Genomic DNA, 13158 nt, shown 5'->3' on the forward strand with positions numbered 1-13158 from the left:
TTTAAACTGATTTTTAAGCACTTAATTACCTTTTTTGTGTTTAAAAGCACCTATGGAACAGCTCAACACATAATTTCTTCAGATTTGATTGATAGGGTCTTTGATTGGTATTAATTTTGACGCCATTGATATCGGATTATGTTTCGGCAGTCTCAAAGCCAACTCAACTGTCTCAATTCTCGCTAATCGGTGTCTCGCTGTCAGAAAACACATTTGCTTTGACACTTTCCCGAAATTAATTAACAAAAAAATGGATGCTTAAAAAGCGATGAGAAATAAATTTCAATTCACGTTTGCAATAAAATTCTATGACACAAACCGCTTTCACAAGAGCCCAAGTTATCTGGAAATGTCTTTTGTTATTATGTTAATTTCATATTTTCAGTTAGGGGTAAGAAAGTTTACAAATGTTTTGCCTGTTGCAACCATTTTGAAACATGAACCGAAATAATTGCGCGCAAACTCCCTCATACGAGCGCATTGTGTCGCTTGGGTGACTAAAATTTTTGTTTTTAAAACCAATTATATAACTGTTTTATTTATGATTGCTTCAAATTTGATTGACAGCAGCTTAGCTCCTGTGGTACACGAACACCAATCTCATATAAACTATTTGCAGATTTTACGATATGCAGTCATCTGATCTTAGTCATATGTTGACATTTGTGTTAGTGCTCTCCGTCATCAAAACTTTATTGTTTGAAGGTTTCGCTGCCGTGTAACATCCAGTGTCAATTGTTCCACGATTGACGAATGTTGTTACTGGTACTTATTTTAGTGTTTTTGCACTTATAACAGCTGTGAATGGACTAACTGCATTTTATTTGTATCAATCTAATTTGAAGTTGTTCACTGAAGTTTTGCATTAACAAGAAATCGTGCTCTAGCTGCACGTCACGTAACGTACAACAAGGCGCAGTCAGACTTAAAAGGACCAACTCTATTTGGCGGAGAAACATTTTGAGAAAAACCCAGCATTAAATTTCATAACATGAGAGCAATGGTGAAGCCAACGCAAAATGGCCTCATCACAATGAGAAGTATTGAACTGAATGAACTCCACAGAAAAAAACCAACAGAAGTCTTATACTAAGCTGGAACCGTCGAAGAAGAGATAGTGCACAACCCAACACATACCATGGAATGCACCATACTAATCAGATATAATCAGACAAATGACAATTGAAAACATGAATGCAACGTGTTTGATAAAATAGGATTTATATGTTATGGCAAACCCTAGGAAAAAGCCGACAAGAAAGCAAGATCAATTATTTATCTCAGCTTAGGCGCAGAATCCCGAAAAAATTAGCATGGAAAATTAACACACGGATATATCTCAGGTCCTGTGGTACAAGGGTACCAATCGTTTATGTAGCATAAGCAGTTTGTATCATATGCAGTCATCTAATCTTAGTCGTTTGCAAAAATTTGTGTTAGTCATCTTGAAAGTTTTTTGTTTAACGATTGCGAAGCCGTGTAACATTCGGTGTCAATCGTTCCACGATCAAAGGATGAAATTACTGGTATTTAACTTTGCGATACTGCGGCTCATGACAGCTGTGAACTGAGTAACTGCTTTTTAGCCTTATCAATCTAATTTAAGGTATTGAACCAAACCGACTAAACTTATATAACCAAGCAAAAGGCAAATGGAAAAACGGATGCAACGCAGTTGATAAAATAGGAATTATATGAGAAGACAATCCCTAAGACATAGCCGACAAGAGAGCAAAGGCAATGATTTATCTCAGTTTGGGCGCAGAAGGCCAAAAAAAGTACACGAGGAAGATCCTGCACACAAGCGTGGAAGCCAACTCTAACCTTCGGAAGAACTAGAGGTAACATTTATTCATGTTCGTTATGTGACGTTCGATACGTATACTATTTTCTACCCGCAAGCAATCAAAATGGGAGACGATGAGACAATTTCACTCTGCACTGCGTGCACTAGCTGAGCATTGGCAGCTGGGTAAATTCGATGATGAATTGCTATGCGACATATTCACAGCAAATATGAGCAACGAGAAAATACAAAAAGAACTCCTTGGGGTAACCTTGGACCCAGCGAAGGCCCTCAAACCAGCTATGTGCGTAGAACTGTGAGTACGTATTCAACTTAATACGTAACCAAGTTTCCTACCTGAGCCAGCAACTACCCCGTTCACAGGACATCACAAAACGTTTATGGCTATCTCAAGCTCAAGATATATAGGATCGGGCCGACCACCCTGAATGAAAAACCTCGAACTTAAGCAGATGAGTGACACATAACTGCAGAAATTGTGTTATGCAGTGTGACGTTAACCACAAAGCAAAACGCCAAGCCATAGTCCAAGCATGCAGACGTTGCAGCAAACTGAAACATTATGAGAAAGTCTACCGATTGAATGAAGAGAAAGGACCGCAAAGAGCAAAAGAAATAGAAAATGACGAAAACGACCAAATGTCGGAAGACGTCAGTCACATTACTCTAAACGCAAAAACACAATCGAACGTTTAAGATGAAGATTATGTGGTCAACCTGCTGCAAAATCCAAACGGCAATAAAACTCAATCAAAAATTGAAATACGGTTTGGAAAATGCAAATTTTGTGCGATGGTCAATACGGCAAGCTCCACATATTTGTTAATGGAAATTATGGGAAGAGACATTGAAGCACGGGACAGAATTACTTGGTGGACCAAAAAACGATCCCCACCCAACTACTAAGCTAAACGAACAACCCATCCACAATCTCGGGGCACATTACTGAGACATTCAATGTAATTGTTGGCGTGCTAAACGCATACCACACCAAATTTTCTTAATTACTGGTACTTAACTTTGCGATACTGCGCTCACGACAGCTGTGAACTGAGTAACTGCTTTTAGCCTTATCAATCTAATTTAAGGTATTGAACCAAACCGACCAGCCTTATATAACCAGGCAATAGGCAAATGGAAAAACGGATGCAACGCAGTTGATAAAATAGGAATTCTATGAGAAGACAATCCCTAAGACATAGCCGACAAGAGAGCAAAGGCAATGATTTATCTCAGTTTGGGAGCAGAAGGCCAAAAAAGTACACGAGGAAGATCCTGCACACAAGCGTGGAAGCCAAATCTAACCTTCGGAAGTACTAGAAGTAAAATTTATTCATGTTCGTTTTGTGACGTTTGAGCTCAAGATATAGAGGATCGGGCCGACCACCCTGAATGAAAAACCTCAAACTTAAGCAGATGAGTGACACATAACTGCAGAAATTGTGTTATGCCGTGTGACCTTAACCACAAAGCAAAATGCCAAGCCATAGTCCAAGCATGCAGAGGTTGCAGCAAACTGAAACATTATGAGAAAGTCTACCGATTGAATAAAGAGAAAGGACCTCAAAGAGCAAAAGAAATAGAAAATGACGAAAACGACCAAATATCGGAAGACGTCAGTCACATTACTCTCAACGCAAAAACACAATCGAACGTTTAAGATGAAGATTATGTGGTCAACCTGCTGCAAAACCCAAACGGCAATAAAACTTCATCAAAAATTGAATACGATTTGGAAAACGCAAATTTTGTGCGATTGTCAATTCGGCAAGCTCCACATGTTTGCTAACGGAAATTATAGGAAGAGACATTGAAGCACAGGACAGAATTACATGGTGGACCAAAAAAACGATCCCCACCCAACTACTAAGCTAAACGAACAACCCATCCGCAATCTCGGGGCACATTACTGAGACATTCAATGTAATGGTTGGCGTGCTAAACGCAGAAAACACCAAATTTTCTTAATCATTGGATTTTCTACAATAGTCTCCAGTTTAAATAACAGGGTCTTGCCAGATAGATTTGAGTCCAATTACAAGCAACCTTGAAATTTAAAAAAAAAAACGAGGAAAAAACAGTCTCTGATGTATGCTCACTGCGGTCTTTGGAGGGTTTTTTGAAGATATTTTGTCTGATAGAATTCATTTTTGCCTCAACATCAGAAATTTTGGTCTGATCAGAGCTCATTTTTGCCTGAATTGTAAAACCACCATTAGCTTGTTTGTGGAAGACTTTGTCCAAAATATTACCAGAACTACTCAATGGCGTCATCCAAAAACTGTAGCGCAGCATGTAGCCCACTTATTTAACACATTAAAACATCTGCAGTTTAACCCAGCTGAATAATACGTCATTTCTGACGGGCAACTCAATCTAAGTTCAATTTGTTTTGTTGCTTAGCATTACCTACCATTAACAGGGTCTGGTTGGTATGAAGGAAGGCATTTTTTTAACAATTTTTTTTTATTTACCTCCAAATAATAGATACGAGCAACGCTCTCATTTCCCTTGTATGGTAACTTGCTCAAATGTCACTATGATTAAAAAAATAAAGCGAAACCAGATTTGATCTGCTCTCTCCCATTTTTTTAAAATTGCATAACAATTGACAATTATTTATCCAAGTGCTGCTAGGAATGATGGCCGACAGGGGTTTAGACGATAAGGAAAAATGAGAGAACTTGAGCCGACGCTTAATTGTGATTGGTCGAAAAGTGGGATAAATTAAGACCTAAATGCCCCCTCCCCCCTCCCCGTTGCGCAGGAAGATACCTTATTACCCAATGCATTTAATTTGCGGTCGGTTCGTTTGCTTAAATTCTTGATTTTTTGCTTGTAGGTTAAACCTGCTTGTCGGTCAATTTGGCGATAGCCAATACTAGTATATATTCTTGCCTCTGAAATGTGACAATTTGACCTTTGTAAAGACACGTTACGAGCTTACCCTTGCGTCCTCTATCAGTTTGTGACAGTTATGTGGCTTTTTGAGCAGAAATATCAACACTTCAAAGTGACTGTTGGCTGCAGCGTAGCATATGGGTTGTTTTTTGTCCTTAGTCTCAAGAAGGGCATTCGCTCCTGTCTCAACCAACGCTTCCACTGTTTCCAAATGTCCGGCCTTTGATGCGAAGTGAAGAGGCGTCCAGTCATTCTGGAACAAATTGAACAAATCTGTGCCATAACCTTGAGACCAATATTTATAGCTCATTAAAGAAATAAAGTAACGAGGAAGTTTGAAGCCCTGAACAAACGGCATGAAAACTATCAAGACAATAAGATTATAACCATCTCTAATATCCGAGAACCCCAAATTTTTTTTTTTTAATTTAAGATTTTCAGGTAAGAAAATTGCAATTAAGTTCTCCCGAACTGAAAAAATGAAAGCTATTTGAGGCAAACAATTTTGGCGAATATTGAAAACTGTTTTCTAAACAAATTTCGTAAGATCCTGCAATCTCTCAAAATAATCGCAAGACTTTTACTAGGGATTGGTTATTAATGCTAACTAATCGCTTTTGAAAAATAATAAATAAAACTTACAACATCCTTTTTGTTGATATCAGCCCCTTGTCCAACCAGAAGAACACATAGATCTCGATGTCCATTGGCTGCCGCCATGTGGAGAGAACTCCTGTGCAGTTTGTCGACCAATAGGAGCAGTCTCTCATTTTTAGACAGAAGTAGACCAATCACATTCGAGTGACCTGCCTGTGCTGCTAAATGAAGGGGAGTAGTACCCTAGAAGTAATGAAAAGGTTACTTAATATAGGCAAAAGTAAGGGTAAAATGTCTAAAAAAAACGCTCTAATTTATTATGTTGAGATAAATTTGCCTACAACTGATCATAAGTTAGGGGTCATTTTTAATTAAAATTCTTCGATTTTTGAGAAGCAGCTCATCGCTTTAGTATTCAAATTCTTGTGAAAAATTCTTGTGAGACATTTGTACGAGGAATTTTTGTGAGAAATTCTTACGACAAATACTACTTGGAAATTTGTTCTATAATTTCAAAAAATTATACAAAACTATAAAAAAAGCAGATTTTTTCACACTTACATGCAACTGGGTGTGAACATCCGGCTGCACTCCGGGAGAATTCAGAAGCAGCCTGACCAAATTTTCATGTCCATTTTGGGCTGCCAAGTGGAGGGGGGTGAACCCGTACTCTGTGAAGTTCTCAACCCCAGTCTCGGCCATAGCTGCCGTGTCCATGCCCGCGGGGGGAGAGCTTGCTATCTGGGCTCCAACCTTAAACACAGAAACGATGAAGAAACGAAACTTGAAACACCTTGTCAAGACATGTAAGATCTCGATTTTGCTGACAAAATTTGAAATGTATAAGTAAAATCATGTTCGGCTGATTTTCATGGGAAATGTTGATGCCCAGGTCGCCAAAATTCTGTAATTTTTTTTTATTTTACTGGTTGCTGTTGTTTTTTGTTTCCATAGTTAATTTCCTCTTCCAGTGGATCTGCAAAATTTTGCCTCTCTTAAGTACATGGTAAAAAAACTGAGCAAGCATTAGGTAATTTGCCCCAAACAAATTTTATAAAAATCCGAATTTCGAAAAAAAAATTCAATTTTTTCCTAATTTTTTAAAAATTTCTGATAATTCATCACAACGAAAAATTTAAAATTTGAGCAGTATGGTTTCTAATATTTATTTTAATTCAGCAGTCAACAGGGAGTTTTTCCGGCTTGAATTTCAATCAGAACGATTCTGAGGGCGAGAAATGGTTCGGCAAAATAAATAAATAAACTTAGTTATACAAAATAAGAAACAAAATTTTTAAATTAAAGTAATTTATTACTAGTTCTACAAAATTAACTTTTTAAGTAATAATATTTTGAAAGTTTTTAATTGGCTTTCTGTGTTACCCAATTCGCGAAGTCGTCGACACGATCCTATGTAAAACATCACTGTAGAGTTCACAAGTTCAAAAATCAAAAATCCAGTTTTTTTAAGAATTGCGGATAATGTTCAAGATACAAATGTTCTTGTTCATGTTCATATTTATTAAGCAATTCTGCTATCTCGTACTCGAGCAGAAACGCAAATCCAAACTGCATTATTGCAATATTTGCTTAATTTTTTTGATAATGTGGAAGCAAACCACTTGCTTGTCACTAATGATTGCTTCTGGCATTAATCGCATATAAAATTTTTGCCGGAATTTCGTACTGATTGATTTTAAGAATTATCGTAAAGTTCTTTAGTATTGCCGCCCAGTAACGCTCACACAACTGGTATTTTTTGGTTTCCAGTTACATCAAAAATTTAAAAACTGTCCTATATCAGAGCGTTTTATACAATGTAATAGGCTGATAGCTTGAGAATATAGAATATTTTGTGGTTATTTTGGAGGTTTTTTCTTATACCGCCTTTCGTTTGCTTTATTTTGATGCACAAGAAACTTTTGTCTAGCACGAAATATTTTTAGTTCATTTTATGGTGACACAACCTCCAATTATGTTATATTTTAACATATAACATAATTGGAGGTTGTGTCACCATAAAATGAACTAAAAATATTTCGTGCTAGACAAAAGTTTCTTGTGCATCAAAATTACGCAAACGGGGGTCCTTAAATTATAGCCCGCCTGCCCACCCCCCTTACCAAATTTGGTAATTTGGTAATGGGGGTGGGCAGGCGGGCTATAATTTAAGGACCCCCCCTCCCTGTTCAAGAGTAACTGGCAACCAGAGATACAGTTCTTACATCTTGGAGTAATTCCTGAACAAATTCAGTCTGTCCAAAATGTGCTGCCATGTGAATAGCTGTGAATCCTGTGACTTTGCTGCAGTAGTTGAGAGGAACCTGTGCTGCCTTCAACACTTCTAACACCTGAGTGTGACCATGAATAGCAGCCATGTGAAGGGGAGTGAGACCTTCCTGTAATTCATAAGAGACATTAGAGGTCAAAAGGTCAACATATTAAATCAAATGTTTCATTAAAAAATATGTTATCAAAATTGCAATGGATAGCCGCCACTTTTAGAGTAGTGAGACCTTCCTGTAAAACACAACAGACGTCTTAGAGGTCAAACGGTTAACAGATCAAGATCAAATGATCATTAAAGTTGCCAAGAATAGCCAGCATGCGGTTAGAACTTAAAACTTCTCGTTAAACTCAAGAGACACCAGAGAAGTTTAAATGCTCGTCGAGCATCTCAGATCGATACTAAAATCTAATACAAAGTAATTTTAAACGGTGCTGACTTTTTCTTACCAAATTTTGCCAATTCTTAAATAAAAACAAGCTGACTATGGAAACATGTAAGTATTTTCCCCATTTATATCGAAATAATCTTGTTACTATGTTTTGAAAAATGTGAAAATAATACCCTCCGAGTGAATCAAGATTAGACACGCATGATCTAGACATCTCTTGCAAAATTTGACATATCATGCGACTAAAATTTTGATTAGGTTTTATCAGAACACAGAAGAAAATTTCTTGACAGCACTTGTTGAATTTTTTTAGTTTTTCTTTCAAATGTTTACTTACCCGGGTCGAGGTGTCACCGCCATTCATCGCAAAAATATGTAAGATACGCGGTGAATGCCGGAAATTTTGTAAGATAAGCGGTGAATGCGGTGAAATTACATAAATCAGGCGATGAATGCGGTGAAAAAAAAACTTTATCCCCTGGTAGCGGTGAAATTACATATTTTCACCTCTGATTTTAATGGTGGATTTACATAAATACAGCGCTCTGAAAAAAGTGTCCGAATTATGTGCGATAAGTGGTAATTGCGATGAAATTACATAAATTCACCGCTTAACTTAGAGGTGAAGTTACATAAATTCACCGCTTAGAAAAAAAGTGTTAAAATTGTGTGAGATCAGCAGTGAATGCGGTGAAATTAATGGGCAGTTTGGTAGGAATTGTAAGATTTAAGCCCGCCTTAAGATTACCCCTTAATCTTACATCTTCTTGACATTTTTTTCTAAGCGGTGAATTTATGTAGTTTCACTACTAGAGTAAGCGGTGAAATTGCGAAAAATAACCACCTTTCACCGATAAAATATGTAATTTCACCTCTAAAATTCCCAAATCTGACTAAAATTTACCGCGCATGTTTTACAGAAAGTAGTGAATTTGATTTATATTCAAAACCAAAATACTAGAAGGTACTGAGAGATGGCGCAGTGGAAGAAGAAGTGCATGACATGAAGGAGGTGAGACGTTCGAAACCTTGTAACGGCAGTGAAATGCGGTGAGTATTACAAGTTCACCGCTTACTATAGCGTTGAAATTACATAATTTCACCGCAAAACTATGTATGAAATTTGCAGTAAAAAAAATTTCCACCGCATGTCTTACATTTTTTCCGATTTTTCCTCGACCCGGGTTTTATTCTCTTTTCCTTATATGGTTCTGCCTACACGTTGCTTGAAATATGGAGGTAGTTTATCGTGCAAAATTGCTTAATTTCATTTCCTCAATTCCGAAACTGCTCAGTGATAAATTAAAAAGTACCATATATGGTGCCTTACTAACCATAAGCACAAACGGTTTTTCATTGCTTTGATGGTCCATATAAGGTCCGTTCTGTTTTGTAAATAAGGTACCATATATGGCAATTTTTATGGTGCATAAGTTTGGTCAAACCCTGCAGTTACTTACATCATTTTCGTCAAGTGGGTGGGCGCCATTGTCCAATAGGAGACTCACAATCTCATGGAACCCTCCAGCTGCGGACAAATGAAGAGTTGTGCTTCCCGATACCTTAAACAACCCAAAAAAAAACAATTAAATACGAAATTACTTTCAAAATGCGTTTGAAAAACTTTTCACATTGAGCCTAGCTACACTCTAAACAACGTGCAGGTAAAATCACCTGCACAGTGTGCAGGTGAGGTCATGAACAGTTATAGTTAATCTCAGAAGCTAATTCAAAAACTTTTCATAAAACGTGCTCTAAATTTTTAATCATCACATGATTTGCAATACTTTATTAGATTTTACATTTATTTTATATCAGGTATCCTAATTTGGTAAGATAACCCAAGATCACGAAAAATTTTAAGATTGAAAAAATATCAGATTTTATAAGTTCAGCAGAACAGAAATTTTATGAAGCTGATTTTGTAACTAATATGGGCGGTAAAATCTTTAATCGAAATTAATTCAAACCGATATTTTCATAACTTTTGTTGCTTCATTCAATGTCAAGCTTTTCTATATATTGTCGATAGTGAAATTAGGTTAACATATTTTTAAAATTGTCAGAGTTTTTCCCCTGAATGCAATTAGTTTCATTTCTTCTAAAAAGTTGAAATCAATACTGCAAAAAGAAACAAATAGTGACCAGCAACTCCAGTTTTCAATACAAATAAATTTCTGTGACTACAAAAGATGCTTTGAGGCTTTAAGTTATTTTCTAACGTCTGTTAAAGCTCGTTTGATTTTTATCCGTTAATTTACGGTGTCAAGTTCAAATGACAAATTGGTTTCTATTTTTGCAAAAAGTCATAAGTGGAGTTCCTAAATTCAGTTTTGTAAATCGTTCTCAGTGTTTTTAAACAAAAAAGCGCAATTGTGTTCAAGTGTTAGAACTATCTCGACTATCTCTACATGAAAACATTACCAATCTTATCCAACTTGACAAATGTTTCTTCTTTCTCACATTTCAAGCTCAAATTTCTTCATCCAACGATCCGTCAAAAATTTAAAGACCTTGCTGATGCTGGCAGGTTTTTCAAAATCTGATTCACTTTCATCTGGGTTTTCCAAAGTCTTGTGTTCAATCGCTAAGGCCCGTTATTTTGTCTAACATCCGATTAAATTTAGAGCTTTTAATAATGCATGTCCAGCGGATTTAAAATGTTTTTCTCTCTTTACAGTTAAGTATCTACATTTTCAAGAGTGTCTTCCAGCAAAATTAAAAAAAACATACTTGGAGACTAGTGAGGTGAAAGAAGAACTTAATACCCACTAGGCGCTATATGTTTATCCGGTTTTTGAGGACGAAAAATCAAATAGGGTCAGATGAAATACCGGTCGAGCGAAAAATCGCATATAAAGTCCACAGGACTAATGATACATTTGCAACAAAATTCTGGTTGGCTTCCTCAGTAGCCACGGTTTAGTGAGGCTAGGTTTAGTTTAAATGAAGCGGCGGGAGGTGATCGCCGCGGGGGGGGGGGGAGGTGGGTCACCTGGAGGACACAAGTGGGGGGCAACTGAAAAATGAGCATCTTCGGCGGAGGGGGTCTCTGACGCGGCCTGAACGATGTGCAGGGGTGGGGATTGGGGATGAAGAGGGGGGCTGATGTGTGTGTGTGTGTGTGTGTGTGGGGGGGGGGGGGTGTTGGGGGTGTCAACCTCTAATAACTGCCCTTCGCATCAAAAGTATGAGTCTCCGAATCAATTTCTGTAAACTGCATACTGAGAGACTGACTAATGAGCTGAAATGAGAGAGCTTAATGAGCTGAAACTTGAGAGCTTTATGCCCGCTGGGTGCTGCCTGTTTATCTCCTTTTTGAGGACGAAAAGTCAAATGAGTCAGACAAAAATCGGTCAGGCGAAAAAGTGCATGAAAAACACCAACAGAAGTAAAATAATTTCTACAAACTTCGTTTGAGAGCAATCACTATTGTTTAAAAAAATCTTTAATCTATTAAATTTTTACAAACTACTAAAACTTTGTTTTTAAAAATCAGGAAATAGCAAACTATAAAATTAACTTCTTTAACGGAACCCATTTTAAACACTGGAGCTTTGTTCTTTGTCTTGAGCAAGCCTTTGATTATTTAAAAAATTCCCACAGAAAAATTTAGTTATTTATTTAATTAAGTAATCAGTAGAATTTCTATGTATCTACGTTCAAAAGGGTATCTTCAAACAGAATTTGAATGATTGAAAATGCTTTAGTTAACCTGAGAATCAAAACTGTGCTAACCGAAGCCCTCTCAAGGAATTGAACCTCTCGATTGAACTAAGAAAAACATAGCCGGCAGACTGCCGGAAAATAGCCTCGATAGACGCTTGGTGCTTTCCATGAATTGAAACAACTAAAAAAGATTAGATAGACAGATCGACCAACAGTCCTTTAATAAAACAACTAGACTTTTTGGGTTTGCTTTGGGCTGCCAATTTTATGAGACACATAAGCTCCATTTGGAGAACGCCCTAATAGGGCTTTTCAAAACTAGGATCATTTCCGTTTGTGCCCTCCCAGCTTAGTGGGCGCATATTATTTGCACCCCTCAGATGCACGTGCAAAATTTTTTTACATAATGACTTACTATGTAAAGGAACGTGCTCTGTATCTGGGGGCGCATAACGTTTTGGGGGCACAAACGTAGAAGATCCCAAAATTAATATTCGGAATCAAAAACTCAAGACTCTAATAATTAAGAATTGAGGCATATATGTTTGGCACTACTTAGATGCACACTTTTTGACTTTTAACAAGTAAATATTCATAGAGTTTAAAGCTCCATAAATGAGTTCAGAAGTCTTTTTTTGAGTGAGTTCAGAAGTCATTGAAGGTCAAAAGTCAATTCCAAGAAGTCAGGGTAAGACGAAACAAAAATCTGTTAGACGAAGTATAAAAACATAGCAGGACAAGTCCTAAAATACAATTTAAAGAATTGAATGAAAAACATAAAAGTACTCTACTTGACCAGCAGATCAATTGAAAAAAGCCAGCCAAAATACAAACAAAATCATCTAAAAAATTGAGAAACTAAATCAATCAAACAAACAAACAAACAAACAAAACAAAAAAATACTGTTTACTAAAACTCTTGAAGCTTTTTTACCTAGGGAAAAATTTCGTTCCTTTAAGAATACATGTCTCAAACATATGTTCAAGACCATTTTTTGGTTTTGAAATCGGTACAGTATTATATCTGCTTGAACTGAAAAAATTCATTTGCGCGTGGAGATCGCTTAACTCAAAAAAGACCGAAAAATAGAAAAAATGAAATCAATTGCAAATTTTAATAAAATTTTGTTAAAAATTGTGTTATTAATAACTTCAGAATCATTTCTTTGTCTCTAGAGGCTATCTATGAACCCAATTGCAAGCATTAAAAAATTCATTGGCTCAGAGATCGATAGGCAATAATATCTCAAATTGCAAAAAATAGAAATTCGTTCTGTTAAAATGTTGAAAACCGTTCAATTGCCCCTAACAAATATCTAATAACATATTATCAAACCCTGGATGAGGTTAGTTGGCTACTGAGACAAGAAAAACTGAATATGAGACAAATGTTTTGAAAAAACTTGAAAAAAATTCCAAATTTTTTCAAAAATTTCCTAAAATCCGTTCAGTTGCCCCATAGCAGCTATCTAATAACATATTATCAAACCATGGATAAGATTAGCT

The 13158-nt window shown here is 36.6% G+C and overlaps 1 protein-coding gene across 7 annotated transcripts in view; it reads right to left on the reverse strand.

Moving 5' to 3' along the window:
• LOC142354422 (uncharacterized) overlaps positions 1-13158 on the reverse strand; it is a 203213-nt gene that overhangs the window by 62717 nt on the left and 127338 nt on the right. For all 7 annotated transcript variants that reach the window (XM_075406711.1, XM_075406713.1, XM_075406712.1 and 4 more), the window contains 5 exons: positions 9444-9545; positions 7531-7704; positions 5867-6058; positions 5351-5548; positions 4755-4961 (listed from right to left, as the gene is read on the reverse strand). In XM_075406711.1, the coding sequence (XP_075262826.1) occupies positions 4755-4961; positions 5351-5548; positions 5867-6058; positions 7531-7704; positions 9444-9545 (873 nt within the window). The remainder of the gene's footprint in view (positions 1-4754; positions 4962-5350; positions 5549-5866; positions 6059-7530; positions 7705-9443; positions 9546-13158) is intronic.

This window comes from Convolutriloba macropyga, chromosome 15, assembly GCF_964194025.1.
Source record: "Convolutriloba macropyga chromosome 15, txConMacr16.3, whole genome shotgun sequence".
NCBI classification, from domain to species: domain Eukaryota; kingdom Metazoa; phylum Xenacoelomorpha; order Acoela; family Convolutidae; genus Convolutriloba; species Convolutriloba macropyga.